Consider the following 15299-nt stretch of genomic DNA (forward strand, 5'->3'; position numbering starts at 1 on the left):
AAATAAGAAGATAGCTGGATGGAAAGACGGAAGGACGGATGGATAATGTTGGCCTTGAAAGCCAAAGGGAAGCTGGGTGTTACCAGCCAAAGTTTCAGTTTGATTTTGGGGCGGAACCGAAAAGGATGAGGGGTTTTGTTTTAATTTCAGGCATTATTTAAAATATTTTTATCCCACTTCAAAACCTGCAAAACACTCATACCATTTGCTGAGTGCTTTGCTTCATATTTTCCCCCTACAAAACGCTTAATCAGTTAATTAATTGATCAATTAATTTACCCTCTGTAAATCAATGCAGATCTCTGCCAGGTCTCCTCTACGTGGTCAGTTTGAATCTCACCCCTTCCTTTACCCGACAGCATGCAGGGGTGACCTGCGAGATCCACTACGCCAAAGTCTCAAGGATCCCCATCTCCAGGTCCTGGCACTGGTGGGTGGCCGCCTAAAAATTGCTCCTCCCCACACACGGACAGTCCCCAAACTGAAACCATCTCCTAGCTAGGAAGGGGTTGGTGGGAGTTGTAGTCTGAAGCGTCAGGATTGGACAGGCCCATGTCTTTCTTTCCAGGAGCAGTGAGAGAGAAGTCTTTGCAAATGTTTTCAAAGGCAGCTCTCCATAGAGGAATGAAATCAGCCTGGTCCAATGTGGGCAGCTCCCAGATAGGAGGCCTTCAACTCCCAGAATGCCCCATCCAGCATGATTACTGACAGTTCTAGGAGCTGAAGGTAGCCCTCCAGGGGTGTGGAGATCAGGTCCCAGAATTCCCCCACCAGTGCGATTATTGCTGACAGTTATGGTAAGTTGGAAATATTGGGCTAGACCTGCGTTTCTCAACCTTGGCAGCTTGAAGATGTGCAGACTTCGACTCCCAGAATGCCCCAGCCACATCTTCAAGCTGCCACGGTTGAGAAACGCTGGTCTAGGCTGTATGACTGTCTGACCCACCCAGCTGCCAGCAGCTCTCAGGTTTCAGGCAGAGAAATGTCTTCTCCCAGTCACCTAATTCTTTCACCCAGAGACCTGGGACTCGAATTCCAGATGCAAGGCATGGCTTTCCTGGCATACAACTGGGATGCAAGACCCATAGGCATGGTCTTGTCTCATGAGCTGCTCTGGGGTGTGACCAGCAGCCCCAGATGGACCACCAAACTTTGAATAGTGTTTTGCAGGTCTGGAAGCACCTGCTGATGAGGATCCAGGCCATAAAAGGAGACTGGCTGGGTCCACAAAACTCCCTTCGTCGGGTCAGGGAGAGACCCGGCAGCTGCCTTCACACAGTGGGCCAGGTTTTGCTTTATCCATTATTCCCTTTTTCTGTGCTTTAGGGTGCTGTCCGAATCCAGGCCACTGAGTTAGCTTGTGATTCCAGTGTAATTGGCCAACCCAGGGAATGGATGAATTCAGTAACCTGGTTAAACAAGTTGAACAAGCCCACCCTTTTAAGACCCCACTTCTCGGAAGTCAGTTCCCCAAATTTGGCATCTTCCAGATACTGTATGGTGGGATAGAGAGGAGGGGAGACACGCATATCCTCAGCTGTGGCGTCTGTCTTGGAGACAACCTGGCTCTGATCCAGGTAGGAAAGAAGGTGCCAGAGGTTGACAGTTTGGAATTCAGGGGGAATAAAACCTCGCTTTTCTCCAAAACTGGGGTTAGCTTGCTTCGGCTCCAATTTCAGGGCCTGCTCATTTTCTCTCTCTCTCCTCCCCTGCATTTGACCCTCTCTTGCACGTTGTGTGAAGAGGGGTACACTCTGTGTCCTTGAGGGGTGTAGAAACACACAAGGGCCCTGGGATGACTTGGTTCTGCAAAGCCCCCCCACCCGCCCAGCATCAGCAGACGTGTCTTCGGTTTGTGTGTGTGCCATTGTGGATAAGCCAGGAATGGGCCGGCATGCATTCTGTGCCTGCTGGACGCATCGGGCCTGGATTGCGATGGATGCATCCAGGTCCATCTCGGGGGCTGCTGGATTCTGCGTGTGTATTTTTCCCCAGGGGTGGCTGGTCCTTTTTCCTCCGAGAGCGTGTCTTTCTGTGAAGCCGCCATGTTGTCAGGTTGCCAAGCTCTGCGTGTGTGCTCAGAAGGGTGTGTGTGAAAGGCTCACGCGTGCTTCCCCTTGAGTGTTTGCCTGGGCAGGCGGGGGGCGGGGGACTGACTTGCTGGGTGTGGAAGGCCTCCCCCCCACCCTCCAGGCTGAACGTGGGAAGGCTGCGTGCTGCTCCCGTTAGAAATCTTTGAAAAGGCGCCACGACTTCTGCCTCTTTGCTCGCTTGCACACCTTTACCTGCCCTTCTCCATTCTTTCTCATTCCTCTTGCATGCCTGCACCTCCCCCCCCGCGAGTGCCCTTCACCCCACCTAACACGCATGGGGGTCACCTTGGGCCTTTCTCCCCGCCTCACCCCGCCTTGCATGGCTTCTGTTTCCATCTGATTTCTCTCTGCCAATCTCTTCTTCTTCTTCTGTTTCTCCTTCTTCTCTCTCTCTTTCTCTTTCTGATGATTAATTAATTAATTGATGGAGAGACATGATGAATGCTAGCTGATAATTAACTCCTGTTGTACTAATAGTGTACTAATTAAAGACAGTGTTGATTGTTCCTACTAACTGCCATTTCTGTGTCTGAACTTTTAAGTTTGTCCGAGGAGACTGCCCCAGATTTTTTTTTTAATCCAACCTCCCTGCCCTCTCCCTCTCCCTCTCCTGCCCTCCTGCTTCATCTGCTTTCCGGCTTCCCTTCAGAGGGAGAATGTGGGACATGCATAAATGGCTCTTGAAAGGGGGCTTGGGGTAGGTGATAAAAGCAGACCAAGGGCCTGTGTTCCTAGCACAGGGTGCCAGATGGGAAGCCCTTCAGCTTTTTGGCCTTTCCCCTGCCCCATTCCTGCGTTTTTCCTGCAGGTGCAGGGTCCACTTTTTTCCCCCGGATCAACCAAATGTTGATCCCTTGGTTGCGACAGGAATTGACTGACCGGCCTGTCGCCCGGAGGGACTGGCCCAAGGTCACCCAGCCAGCTTTCTTGCCTAAGGCAGGACTAGAACTCACCGTCTCTGGGTTTCTAGCCTGGGGACTTCACCACTAGGCCAGACTGGCTCTCCTGTTTCACCTTCCTTTTGGGCTCACACAAAAAATAGACAGTTTCTCTGCCCAGTCCAAAAAACTAGCGTTGGACATTCCAGACAGGGAACAGCATTCTGACCAAGCTCTGGGGGAGGAATTAAAATAAGAAATAGAGACTGGAAGCTGGCCTCTAGGGCAGCATCTCAGGTAAGGGCAGCTGGGGAGAGACGTTGTCTGCCCCAAGAAGCCAGACTGCAGGTGCGCTTTCCCCATTTCTCTCCTCCATCTCTGAAAACACTCGGGCTGCCTTCCCCCAACACGGCAGCGGCTACGTTCACCCCACATCCAAAGCTCTGTTTCTTTTAAGCTTGGATTCTTTTTTTTCCTGGCTTTGCACGTTGGGCAAACTCAGCTCATTTGGGTGAGTTTAGGGTTCATGAATGTAAGGGCCTGACACTTGTGGGGGCATTGGCACCCAGCAGTCAGTTGATTCGTGCCTGGCTGGTTGCTCCTGGCCACCAAGAGGTCCGGCTCAGCCCTACAACATCTAGCCCTCCTGTTTTTTTCATCCTGCCAAAGCAGGGAGGGAAAGTTAGCATCTGTCCCTTCCTCTGGAACTGAGGGGGGACAAGGTAGAATCGTGTAATCGAAGGTTGGAAGGGACTTTCGAGGTCATGTAGTCCAACTCTGCCCAGGGCAGGAATCCCTGTCCTTGCCTGCTGCCACAGACAGGTCCTCCCAGCTGTCCCAATCATTTCCTCTTTCACCCTTCCCCACCTCTGCCTTCTAACCTCGTTTGCATGTTGAATTGACTAATTACTAATGAGACCCTTCCCTCCACCCCTTTCTCTTCCATCCCCCCCTTCCTTCATTGCTTTGATTGGGAAGAACAAATGGCCCCCTGGGGGTTCCCAACAGGCCCATCTCCCCCACTGGCGGGTGTGCCCCTTCCTTGGTTTTGCCCACACAGGCAAAAATGGAGTTGCAGCGAGAAATCTGCACCGGCTCTTTCCTTTTTCCAAAACTTTCCCTTTTCTCCACAAGCCTTGACGGTTCAGACAAATCTTACAGGGGTGTAGGGGGTAAAAATGGGGGGTGGGTGATTCTAATGATGATGTTGACTTCTTGAGGACGTGCTCGTCCCTATTGGGAAAGCTGAGGGGCTGCAGACCTGAAAAGATGCTGGCATCCCCTGCCTCTCTTGTGGTGGGCCCAAAGGCCCCATATCCAAGTCCTGGACTTTTCTCCCAGACAATCTGCAGACTGAATTGAATTGAACTGCTCCAGTGCTGGTCCAGAGCCGCCCATCACTGCCCACTGCAGGAGGACTTGATCGAGCACACGCACCTCTCGGGGGCTGGTGTCCGGGATCTGCTCCAAAACATTAGCCTTGCTGTACCCCTCTGCCTTGTGTGCTAAGACTTTTTAACGTTTGGACTTCCAAATATCTGGAGGGGGGCAGGACTCGGGGTCAGTTTCCTAGCTGGATCATTCTGAAATCCTCCCATTTCGCTACCTGACAAGGATGCCTGAAAGGATCTTGCATATGATGGCCATTGTGAAATGCACAATCAGTTTGAGAATGAAGTCCATTTTGTTGCAGAAAAGACACTGGAAGGAAACATAACACTGAAGCTCAGTGCCTCTGCCCCTGGTTATAATTTTAAAATGGAAAATGAAAGCATGAATGGGAAGAGCAGCAACATTTAGGGAGAACTTGGCATTCTTCTTGGCTATTCACATCCTACTTTGAAATACCTAGTGCAAACTTAGCTTGTTCTAAGGCAGCCTTTTCCTTTTCTGGAAGGAAAATCAGCTATGAAAGAAAATGGAGACGGCTTGTGAAAACTCTCACTCAGCTCACGAAGATCAGACCCAAGAGGGTTTGTGAGCAATGGGAAAAATGAAGGCTCATTCTGTTAGTAAAACCCTGCATGATTCCCTGACACTACTGCTGGTACTATAAATGTGCCCGAGATTAAAGAACTGTGGTCCCAGGAACTCACAGATGGAACTCAGAGATATTCTCAGTCTCCCAAGCTTCCTTCATTTCAGCAGAATAATATGTATGGGGAAATCATTTAGATCCTGTACTGTGAAATAAGTGGATTTCAGGAATCCTTGACAATCCAGGGCAGATCATCCAGGATTTCCCAATAGATCCAGGCCTATTATGCCTAGCCCCAGTATCCTGTTTCCAGCAGCAGTCCTCCAGGTGTTTATCTGAGAAAGCAGGATCTGGAAAGCAAAGCCACATTTTTTAGGGTAGCGTCTGATAGTTAGGATCCCAAGAGGTCTTGGAGGAGGCGAGAGGTTTATTGTGTTTCTTAAACCAGTTCCAATAATTGACATTTTCAAAACCCACAAGTACCAGTTTGGATTAGATGAAAACCACCACCGGGGATATTTCCCAAATGTGAGTTTGGGATTTTCTCAGGGTTCTGGAAACTCCCTCAGCCTCCCTGAACCGGGTGCTGCTTTGCAGCTGTTTTTGAATCCTCGGCCACCTTTTGGCTCTGCAGGCTGAGAACCCTGGGGATTGTCATTCCAGCCCACCTAGAAAGCGCCAGGTTCAGCTCGGCCCTCTTTGGGGGGAATCCCATCCTCTTTAGGGGGCATTGCATGACCGCGAAAGGGGTCCTGCTTCCTGGTGATCTGGGGATAGGGAAGAAGATAAGAGGCCTCTCCTTTCCTCCTTAATGCCTTTGCATTAGGAATGCCTCCTTTTGCATTCATCTGTATGTTGGCACTTCATTATAAATGCCGTCCCCATTTGTGAACTGTCAAAAAACAGGAAATAGCCAAGGAAGAAGAAAATCCAGGCTGGTCAGTCCAAACAGCCTCAGAGAATGTGCAGGCTTTCATATCACACCAGAGCTTGTCATCAAGCAGTTTTCTGGAAGGACAGCTCTGTTCTGCCCAGCCTTGCTGGGGCTCGGGTCAGACCAGCTTGGACCAGGAGGTCTCAGGGCCAGAGGTTAGGCTGGGAAGATCCCTCTTTCTCCCCTGGAAGGCAGTGGGGACCAAGTTCCATGTCGCTGCCAAGAAAATCCATGGACCTGTCCAGGAAGTCACCAGAAGTCACAGGGGACTTTTACTAACTGTGTCAGCCTTGTGCAAAGAAAACAGCAGAGTCCTAGCTCTCTAGGAAGAAGATTATTGCAGAAGCTTCTGGGCAGTTGTTGAAGTGTGCAGTGAGGCACAGGAGCTTCTACATTTGTTAGCAGAGAGAAAGAGAGAGAGATCCACAAACAAAAAAATTTTTTTGAGAAAAGAATTTAGCCAGGCATGAAGAAGCAAGCAGATCCAAAAACTTGGCATGTTTTAAAATAATTTAAAGTTGTCATGTTTTAAATAGTTAACCCAGCCATCCCCAGAAAGGTACTTATGAATGTGCTGGACTACAACTTCCATCATCCTCACCCAGCATGGAGATGATTGGGTTATAATCCCTTGCATCTGCAGGGAACTGATTTGGGGGAAGCCAGCTATCCCAACCCTTTAAGAAACAGAAGAAAACTTTATTCGCTATTTTTTTTAAAAGCATTCCAAACAATATTTTATTAGAGCAGCTCTGACTTGCAAAATAGCATTAATGATAGTTTGGAACATTACCTTCCTTATTTTTATTGATAGTTTATATATCAAATTTATATGGTCAGCCATCTCACAAAAAGTGACTCTGGGCAGCGTGCAACAATTGATGTTGTCCTTAAGCCATTTAGTGGCATGTTGTTAAAATCAAAGGCATAACAATCGGTAGCAGAAAAACCAGAGGAAAGGGAACCAGGCCAGCAAAAGGGGGAGAGAAAGAGTCTGTCAGTTCAGTCGTGTCCGACTCTCGGTCATTCTGTGGATCGATGCTCCCCACGCCTTTCTATCTTTTACAGCTTCTTTTAGTTCCATCCAAGTCATTCCAGTGTCTGTTCTGATGGTGTCGAGCCAGTAGTCCGAGGACAGCCCCTTCTTCTTTTGCCACTGACCAACCCAAGCATCCAACAGTAACTCAACAGAAGCAATCAGGACTGGTCCACAAGTTTAGCAGACTTCCTTCCTCCCTCCCTCCCTCCCTCCCTCCCTGTGTTATATTACACAAAAATTACAGTGCAAACAAAAAAAATTGCAAACTCATCTTTTAGGGTTATACAAATATTAATAAATGTATAAAATTAGCATTATAAACACTCTGTGCATGAAATACAATTAAGTAAAAGGTGGAGGTGGGTGGTGGTGGTGGGAACATCATCCAAGACAAATTCCATAAAAGTTATCAAACTGCAAGGGACAGAACATTTTAGCTGTTTTACCTGCATGTAGGTGAAACCTGGAAGCGTGTAAGTATAACATCAATTTAGCCTGAAGGCTGTTCAGATGTATTGGAAATGAGTTGGTCAGCTGAACTCATACACTCGATTCACACAACACATTAAACCCAGGCTAGTACAACACAATTAGGCTGAGCACTCACAGGACACAACCAGGTCAGTAAAAGACCAAACAGCAGCAATCACCCAGCATGCTAAGCCTGACTGATCGTTGGGAAGGGGGTTAGCATGTTGTACTAACCCAAGTTTTCTGTCTTCATGTAATGTGCAGTGCCCAAATGAGTCATCTTGTGGCTCAGTAGGTTTCACTGATTCACATCACATGGTAAGAGAAATGTTGGGTTTCCACAACAAACTGGAAAAAAAAATAGTATGTGTGTGAATCTGACCAGAACATAATGGCTTCTCAGACATGCAGTAGGCAAGGGAAGATGTCCATGAATTTGGGCTAAATGTCTTCCTAAGCCCCGGCCAGACACACCTGTCCAGTCCGGGTCATCTGTGTTCAGATGGGTCTAGTAAACGTCTAGCAAACGCTGTTCTACTATGAGCTGAGTAACTTAGCTTATGCTTTTTTGTGGCTTGGTATGGGTTCTGCAACAGAACTCATTTTGAGAGCAAATGGGTTAGTTCAAGTAACTCGACCGTGCAAGGTTTTTCACCCCTGCCTATGACAGCAAGATGTCTCTTAGCCCATACATGGAGCAACTGGATTTGCAGAACACCCAAATCTAGGTTAAAATGAGGTGGTCTCGTTTGTGATTTGTCCTATCGCAAGAACCCAGCCCTCCTGTTAAGCCACAGTTTGCTTGTTTGGGTGTCACCTCTCCTGTGAAGACAACCACTGTGTTCTGTTAACTCCGCTTTAAAGAGATAGTGTGAATGAACTTAATGCCCTCCAGGGAATCAGGCAGGGAGAGAGTTACGGGCACTGAAATTCAAGACTTCTGGAACGCACCTGGCTGGGGAAAGTGCATGGCAGAACAAGATCAGAAAAAGGAGGAAAACGCAAAAAAAAAATTTAAAATATCAGCGGGCTGTGTGGATCTTGGCCCCTGCTCCTCTTGGACTGTGGCTCTTCACTAGGATGACAAGGAAAATGCGGAGGCTCCCTCAGCAACGTGTGTTCAGTTTCTGTCCTCTCTTCCCATCCAAAGCCATGCTGGAGGCAGCCATCCTTCAAAAGTACAAACTAAGTAACAAAGACTTCTAATTAAAACCTTACAGCTCTTTAAACAAGAATCAGTAAGAAATTACATGCTTTCCCGGTTGAAAGAGTCGTTTGACAGCACATCAGTGTAAATGCCAAAATAAACGCATCGCTAACAATCAGGATAAAAGGAGTTCCTTTTCAAGCATCTGCTGCAACTTTCCTTCCAGTGCAAATAACTGAACAAGAGGGGTTAATGTCTCTCTCTATTCTCCAGTCCTTGGTGTGATTCCTTTTCTGTGGCCTCCAATCAGCCCCAAAGTTAGGGATTACCAGGGCTGTCTTGGGTCTCCTGGGCTGGAAGAGTTCAAACAGAGACTGTGGCCATCTGCTGGGGATGCAGTAGTGACGGATTCCTTCACTGACAGGTTGGACTGGATGACCTCCAAAGTCCCTTCCAACCCTGGTATTCTATGATCTGCACTGATCAGCACAGGAAGAGCTGGAAATGCACCTCGTGTGGAGCTTCCTGTTGAATTTTTCCTTTCCTGTTGTTTTCTGTAAGCAGCCCCCCATTCGGCTAAGACGCACTGCCTCTGTTCTCTTTGCGTAGCATGAAATATGGGATAGTTAAGAAGTGGGGGGCTGTGATTCCAGCTTTGAGTGGGGTCCTGAGAGCCACGTGCTCATGGATCCTGAAAAAAATCTGGATTTGGGAGGCAGGAACACTGCCACATTTTTCCAGGCCGGTCAAGACCACAGACTCCTTTACACCGTAGCTGCTTTCCCCAAGATACTTACCTCTGGTTACGGAACGGACCCATTTTCTGGGTTGGTGACTCTTAACAGGTTTGCATGACATGTTAAGCCACAAAAATACCCATCTCAGAATTCTGGAATTCAAAGGGACCCTTGAGGCCATTGATTCCACCCCCTGCTCAGTGCAGTAATTCAAATTAAAACATCCCAGATAGATGGCTGGCTAGACTCTGCTTGAAGACATCTTATGAAAGGGACCACCCCCCCCTCTTTCTGAAGCATTGGTCCTGCTGTTACTTCTTAGACGTTTTTCCCGACCTTTACTCAAACTGACCTGCTTTCCTCTCTTGGGACACTACAGGTCTGGGCCTTCTCCTGTGCAACATCCTTTAAGGTCCTGGAAGAGTGCAGTCATATCCCTCCAATCTTCCCCACATGCCCATCTCCTCCAGTTTCTTCATGGGACTTGGTTTCTGGTCACCAGCTCATCCTTGTGATCCTTGAGTGCCCTAAACCTGTTTCAGTTGTCCTAAAGTTTGATGCTTGGATGGAGACACAGAGCAGAAGGTGAGCTCTGACCAGCGCAAACTAAAGAGGAACTCTTTCTTCCTTTAACTGAGAAACGATGCATCCGCTGATGCCACCCGCAGTGGCCTTTGTCTCCTTGCAGCCGCATTGACTCAGGCTGCAGGCAACTAACATTCCAAATCATTTTCATAAGTCCGATTCTCAAGCCAGCTCTTTCCCCATCCTAAGCCTCTCCCTTAAGAGTCCTTGTTTCCTAAGCGAAGCCAGTTCACCTCTTCTTAAATGCACAACGTTGCCTTGTCTCTGTCACCGTTATTTTGAATTTTATTTCCATCTTCGGGGATATTAACTATCCCATCCGTTGTCTGTAGCATGTAACCTACGGGTTGCCTCCTCCTTGCTGCTTCCCATGCATTCTGGTCAGAACCAGATCTTGGGCACGACCCAAGCCCAGCTGCTGCTTGGAGTAACCCAGTCGGTGGGAACCAAGCCATCTCGGAGCCTTGAGCATTTCCTTGGGATTTCTTTTAAGATTTAAGACAGCCCTGAGAGCAAGCGCATTGTGGAAAGGAGCCAGGCAGCCCTTGAGAATCCTCCCAACCAAGTTTTCACTTCTTTTAAACTAAACAAAACAGGAAGCGGGCAGACGCAGAACTCCCGGCTGGCCAGGCGGCTTTCCGAAGCTGAAACCCACGACCATTAAGCCTCGATGCATTTCCGTGGGTTTTAGCGGGGCTTACATGACCCAAATGGCTTGTGGTTTAGAGCCAACACAAATAAAGCCAATTTCACAGCTATAAATAAAATGTAAAAGCCAACAATGGCAACGTAGCAAGCAACCGACAAGCAGTTTCTCTGCTCTTTCAGCTTATCAAGACTCTTAAAGAAGTCCAGCTGAGGATTCGCTTTCTAAAACGGGTGGATTTCCTTTGCATTTATCTGTCACTCTTCCTGAGGAAGGCTCAGCGCTACTTGCTATGGATTCCTGGACAGTTTGCTTGTTTGCCCGCTTGCTTATTTGTTTTTTAAATGCCAAATCTTCTTTCTTCTGGCAGTAAAATCAGCTTTTTCAGGAGGAGGGGGTAGAATTTCCTGCCAGGATTCCTTGATGCAAGGTACAGGAAAATTTTCTCCAGGCTAAGATCTCAAGCTACAATAAATGCAGAAACTGTAATGGGAATCTGAAGACCCAGCCGTTACATCACATGCCCTGGAGGCATCAGTCCCATCAAGCTCCCCATTTTCTAGGAATTGGGCTGGGGGAAATGGAGGCCTGGGGCCCTGCACGGAGAGATCTGTGGTGCAGCTGCATGGAGAAGAAACTAAGGCAGCTACAACACAGCAGGATCTTGACAGTAGTAGAGCATCTCCTGGGTTTGGGAAGGGAGTGCAGGCGGGTTGGAAGTATGATGTGGACCAATAATAGCCCTGCAGTTCAGTTCTTTTTGACTGGGTTTGCTCTGCAAAGGTGTCCAACTTGTGACCATCATCTTTATAACTTTGCACGTTTTTTTTTTAATCCGTTCAATCGTTTCCGATTCTCAGAGACTGCCTGGACAAGTCCCTGCAGTTTTCTTGGCTGGTTTTTCAGAAGGGGTTTGCCATTGCCTCCTTTCTAGGGCTGAGAGAAAGTGGCTGGCCCAAGGTCACCCAGCTGGCTTCGTGCCTAAGACGGGACTCAAACTCAGTCTCCCAGCTTCTAGCCTGGCACTGAGTCCATCCCCCTTGCTGCCGGTCATCCCCTTCTTCTCTTTCCTTCCTCCTTTCCCGGCATCAGAGCCTTTTTCAGAGGGTGAGGTCTTTGGATAGTGTCAGAAGTAGGATAATTGAGCCTGGTCATTGTGCCCCGAGGGAGAACTCTGGGTTGATTTGTTTCAGTCTATTTCTTTGTTTTCTTGGCTGTCCATGGTATTCTCAAGAGTCTTCTCCAACATCATAGTTCAAAAGCATCAATACTCTTCCTGTCTTGCTTCTTTAACATCCAAAAAGCAGTCTGTTGGGGTCCACTGAATGGGCCTGGAATGGCTAAGCTGGCTGCAACAGAAGCTCTCTCCAGGACAGTTGGTACTACTGATGTACTTGAAGCAACAGCCTGATTCAAGACATCAAATTTCCAGATGGACCTTGAAGAGCGTCCTGAAATTACAGCTGGTCCTGAATGTGGCAGCCTGCACAGTTCCCGGCACTCCATGGTTAGCCTGTGCTGCACCGCTGCTGTGTGAGCTGCACTGGCATCCAGTTTCTTTCCAGGTGCAATACAAGGTGCTAGTTATCACCTTTCAAGCCCTACATGGCGTGGGACCAGGCTGAGGGCATCTGCCTGTCCCACCAGGTCAAATCGGGTGGGCATGCTCCAGATCCCCTCCCTCAAATGTTATCATCTGGTGGGACCTAGGAAGTGCTCCCTCTCCATGGCAACCCCTGCCTTGTGGAACACCCCCCCCCAAGATCTGGGACCCCCCCTACCCCGCCAGCCTATGGGAAGGCCGTGAAGAGCTGGCACCCAGCAAGGCTGAATGTTGATGTGCGAAGGAGTGTTTCAGATGCTGGGAGTTGTTAAGATTTTTTGATGTTTTTATTGTTGCTTTGTGATCCACCCAGGGTTATGGGACAAAAGATGGATGACCATATAAGTCAGGTAGGTAGGTAGATAATGTCAGAGTACCTGAAGACAATGTCCTTGACCATTTCCCTTGGCTCCAGCACATGTGCATTTATATTTAATTTATTCAGTTTAGGCAGCACCCAATTCCAAACTGACTCTGGGCAGTGTCCAATAAAACCAAACAGAATAAAAATTCAGTACAATAATGATAAAAGAATAAGGACATGGGGGGTGTCAGCGTTCAAAATTCACCCAAGCCACCAAGGGGGTCTAAAAGTAGGACTCTCTAGGAAGCTACCTTTAAGCTGGCAGCCAATCTTAGAATTTTAAAAGCCTGCTGTGAGTGCCTTCACAAAATGGCTGCTGCAGTGGAGGAGGCCTGGTGTTCGATCCTCCTTTTCCAGAAAGTGAATTGATGTGGCTGTTCCCTGTCATTTCTTCTACCCCCCACCCCAGGTTGCTCCCTGCAGTCCAGCTGACCTCCTTTTCTCCTGGGCAGTCAGACACATTGCCCCACCCCCCCAATGATGCAGCCACCCATCATTTTTATTTTCTAAAACGACTTCTGGGGCCCAGCTCTGGAAATAAACCATGATGTGGAAGGCTGGTGCTTGGCCTCTTTGCAAAGTCTTTTTTAAAACTTTGATAGGTACGGAGGTCAGCAGCTTCCCACAAACATCGTGCCCACTGGAGACCACGTTCTTTGCTTTATAGTCATGGCTGGCACTTGTCCTCCGTTGCAGTCTAATAGTCAACAAAGAAAACACCAGCAAAAGGATGAGCACAGGGTGGGCAGATGCTGCTGAGCCTGTAGTGCGGGGGATGCAGGATACCTGGGACCGGGATTTCTACCCAGCCCGCAACCCTAAACCTGGGTTAACAAATTGCAGCTCCTCTGATTGCAAAACATCTGATGCCCAAAAACGTTATGGGGCTGGTCTACTTTCCACGACCGATTAAAGCAGGGCTGGGTTCCCGCAAGATGCTGAGGTTCAAATGAACCGAGCTTTCAGCCGAACCGAGTGTGTTGTGTGAACCCAGCCACTAAAAGAGTGTTCGAGCCTCTTTGTGCACAAAGGATGTCGGCAGCAGAGAAGCCGGGAACTTCAAGCGCTCCAGCTGAGCAAAGCGACTGTTCTTCTGCCGAGGCAGGTATAAGCCCCCCTCCGCCCTCTTCCGTGTTTCACCTGCTCCCCGGATTCTGATTCCTTTGTTCTTCAGTTTCCTCCAGTTCTGGGCACTTCTCCCTGGACAGCAGCAGAAAAGGGCATCCCTTGGTTGGCAGGGCCAACTTGCAGCTCACTGGCGCATCAGGCATTGGGAAAGCTAAGATTGGAGCGTGGGGGGGCTGCATGGGGGTGGGGTAGTCATGGTGCCCAGTTCCCCTTCTGGACCATCAAGCCTTGTGCAGATGTTCTCCCCTTGCCAGTTGGTCTGTCTGTCTGTCCTCCTTCCTCCCATCCCCCTTCCTGTAATGTCCTTCCCAAGGGAAAAAAAAATTGTGGCATTTCTCCAAAGAGACAACCAGACCGGAAAATAAGTTGGCACCCCCAGTTTCCAAGCCTCCCCCTTCTCCCATCAGTCCTGTGGTCGGTTAACACTCTGTTGTCTCCTTGTCTCCCCCCACACCCCCCTCCCGCAATCCCTGCACTCACGATGGACAGGTGACCATCTCCGTGGACGGAATCCTGACCACGACCGGATACACCCAAGAGGACTACACCATGCTGGGTTCGGACGACTTCTTCTATATCGGAGGGAGTCCCAACACGGCTGACCTCCCCGGGTCCCCCGTCAGCAACAATTTTATGGGATGCCTCAAGGATGTGAGTTGCCAGGGAGGGGCTGGTTATAGCCGGGGGGCGGGGGTGAACTTACTGCTAGGGCAAGGTTAAGGAGCATCTCCTCTGCCTGATCCCTCCACTCCCAAAGTTTCTTAGCATCACTGGTTTTTTTTATTTCACTAATGTTGCTTTTATTGTTTTAATGTGTTGTTAGCTGCCTAGGGTTTCAGCCATATAAATCAATGTAATATGTAAAGAAAGTTTCTAGTCCTCATGGTCATGTTAGCTAGGAATTCTGGGAGCGACCAACTCCCTAGCTTTGGAGGGCACTGGATGGGCTGGTTTATAGGCAACACACATCTCTTTCTGCATACCCATGGTTGCCCAGGCTAAGGACTCACCTGGGACAGGATGATGGTTTAGTTAGCAGTGGAGTTGTTCAGGTAAGATGTACGACTGTGAGAATAGCCGTGAGGGACAGGAGGAAGAGCTGCAACCAAGACAATGGTCAGATAAAAGAAACCTGAGTCTGGGCCAGAACTGTAGCCCAAGAAAGGGTCTCAGACAGACCCTCCCTAGTTGGTATGTAGATGGAGCCGGGGGGGGAGGCGCCTTCAGGCTTGCAAGGTTCCCTTACTGTAACCCTCCAATAAAAGTAGCATCAGCATCCATAACTGTGGTTTCCTAGTTGGTCTACCTTGCAGGGCTGACAACAGCCCATTTGTCATTTAATAGGCAGGGTTTCCATTTGTCAGAAACAGATTAGTCGCACGTGAGAACAATCACTGCCTGAGCTTACTTGGCTCAGGGGGTGAGTCCTACGCAAGGGAGGGATTCGTGGTCTGACCCTTCCTGCTGGCTTTCGCCTCCATTCAAAGGCACTTCTTTCCACCTAGGGAGGGGCGACCATTTTGGGCCGGGGTGCGGAGCTCTGCAAGAACCTCGTGGGTGTGCTCGCAAAATGGCCGCCCTGGCGGTTGCGGCTGACCACACAGTCTTTATTTCTCAGAAGGCAAACTGTCTGAGCCTTCTACCTCTTCAGCTTCCTCTTCTACTTTTTTTCTTTTTGGGGTAAGCAAGCACATTT

The 15299-nt window shown here is 48.9% G+C and overlaps 1 protein-coding gene across 11 annotated transcripts in view; it reads left to right on the forward strand.

Annotated features, from left to right (window-relative positions):
- The window catches only part of NRXN2 (neurexin 2), a 326517-nt gene that overhangs the window by 134145 nt on the left and 177073 nt on the right, over window positions 1-15299 (forward strand). For all 11 annotated transcript variants that reach the window (XM_063316920.1, XM_063316927.1, XM_063316922.1 and 8 more), the window contains one exon: window positions 14093-14254. In XM_063316920.1, the coding sequence (XP_063172990.1) occupies window positions 14093-14254 (162 nt within the window). The remainder of the gene's footprint in view (window positions 1-14092; window positions 14255-15299) is intronic.

Source organism: Candoia aspera, chromosome 17 (assembly GCF_035149785.1).
Source record: "Candoia aspera isolate rCanAsp1 chromosome 17, rCanAsp1.hap2, whole genome shotgun sequence".
In the NCBI taxonomy this organism is placed as follows: domain Eukaryota; kingdom Metazoa; phylum Chordata; class Lepidosauria; order Squamata; family Boidae; genus Candoia; species Candoia aspera.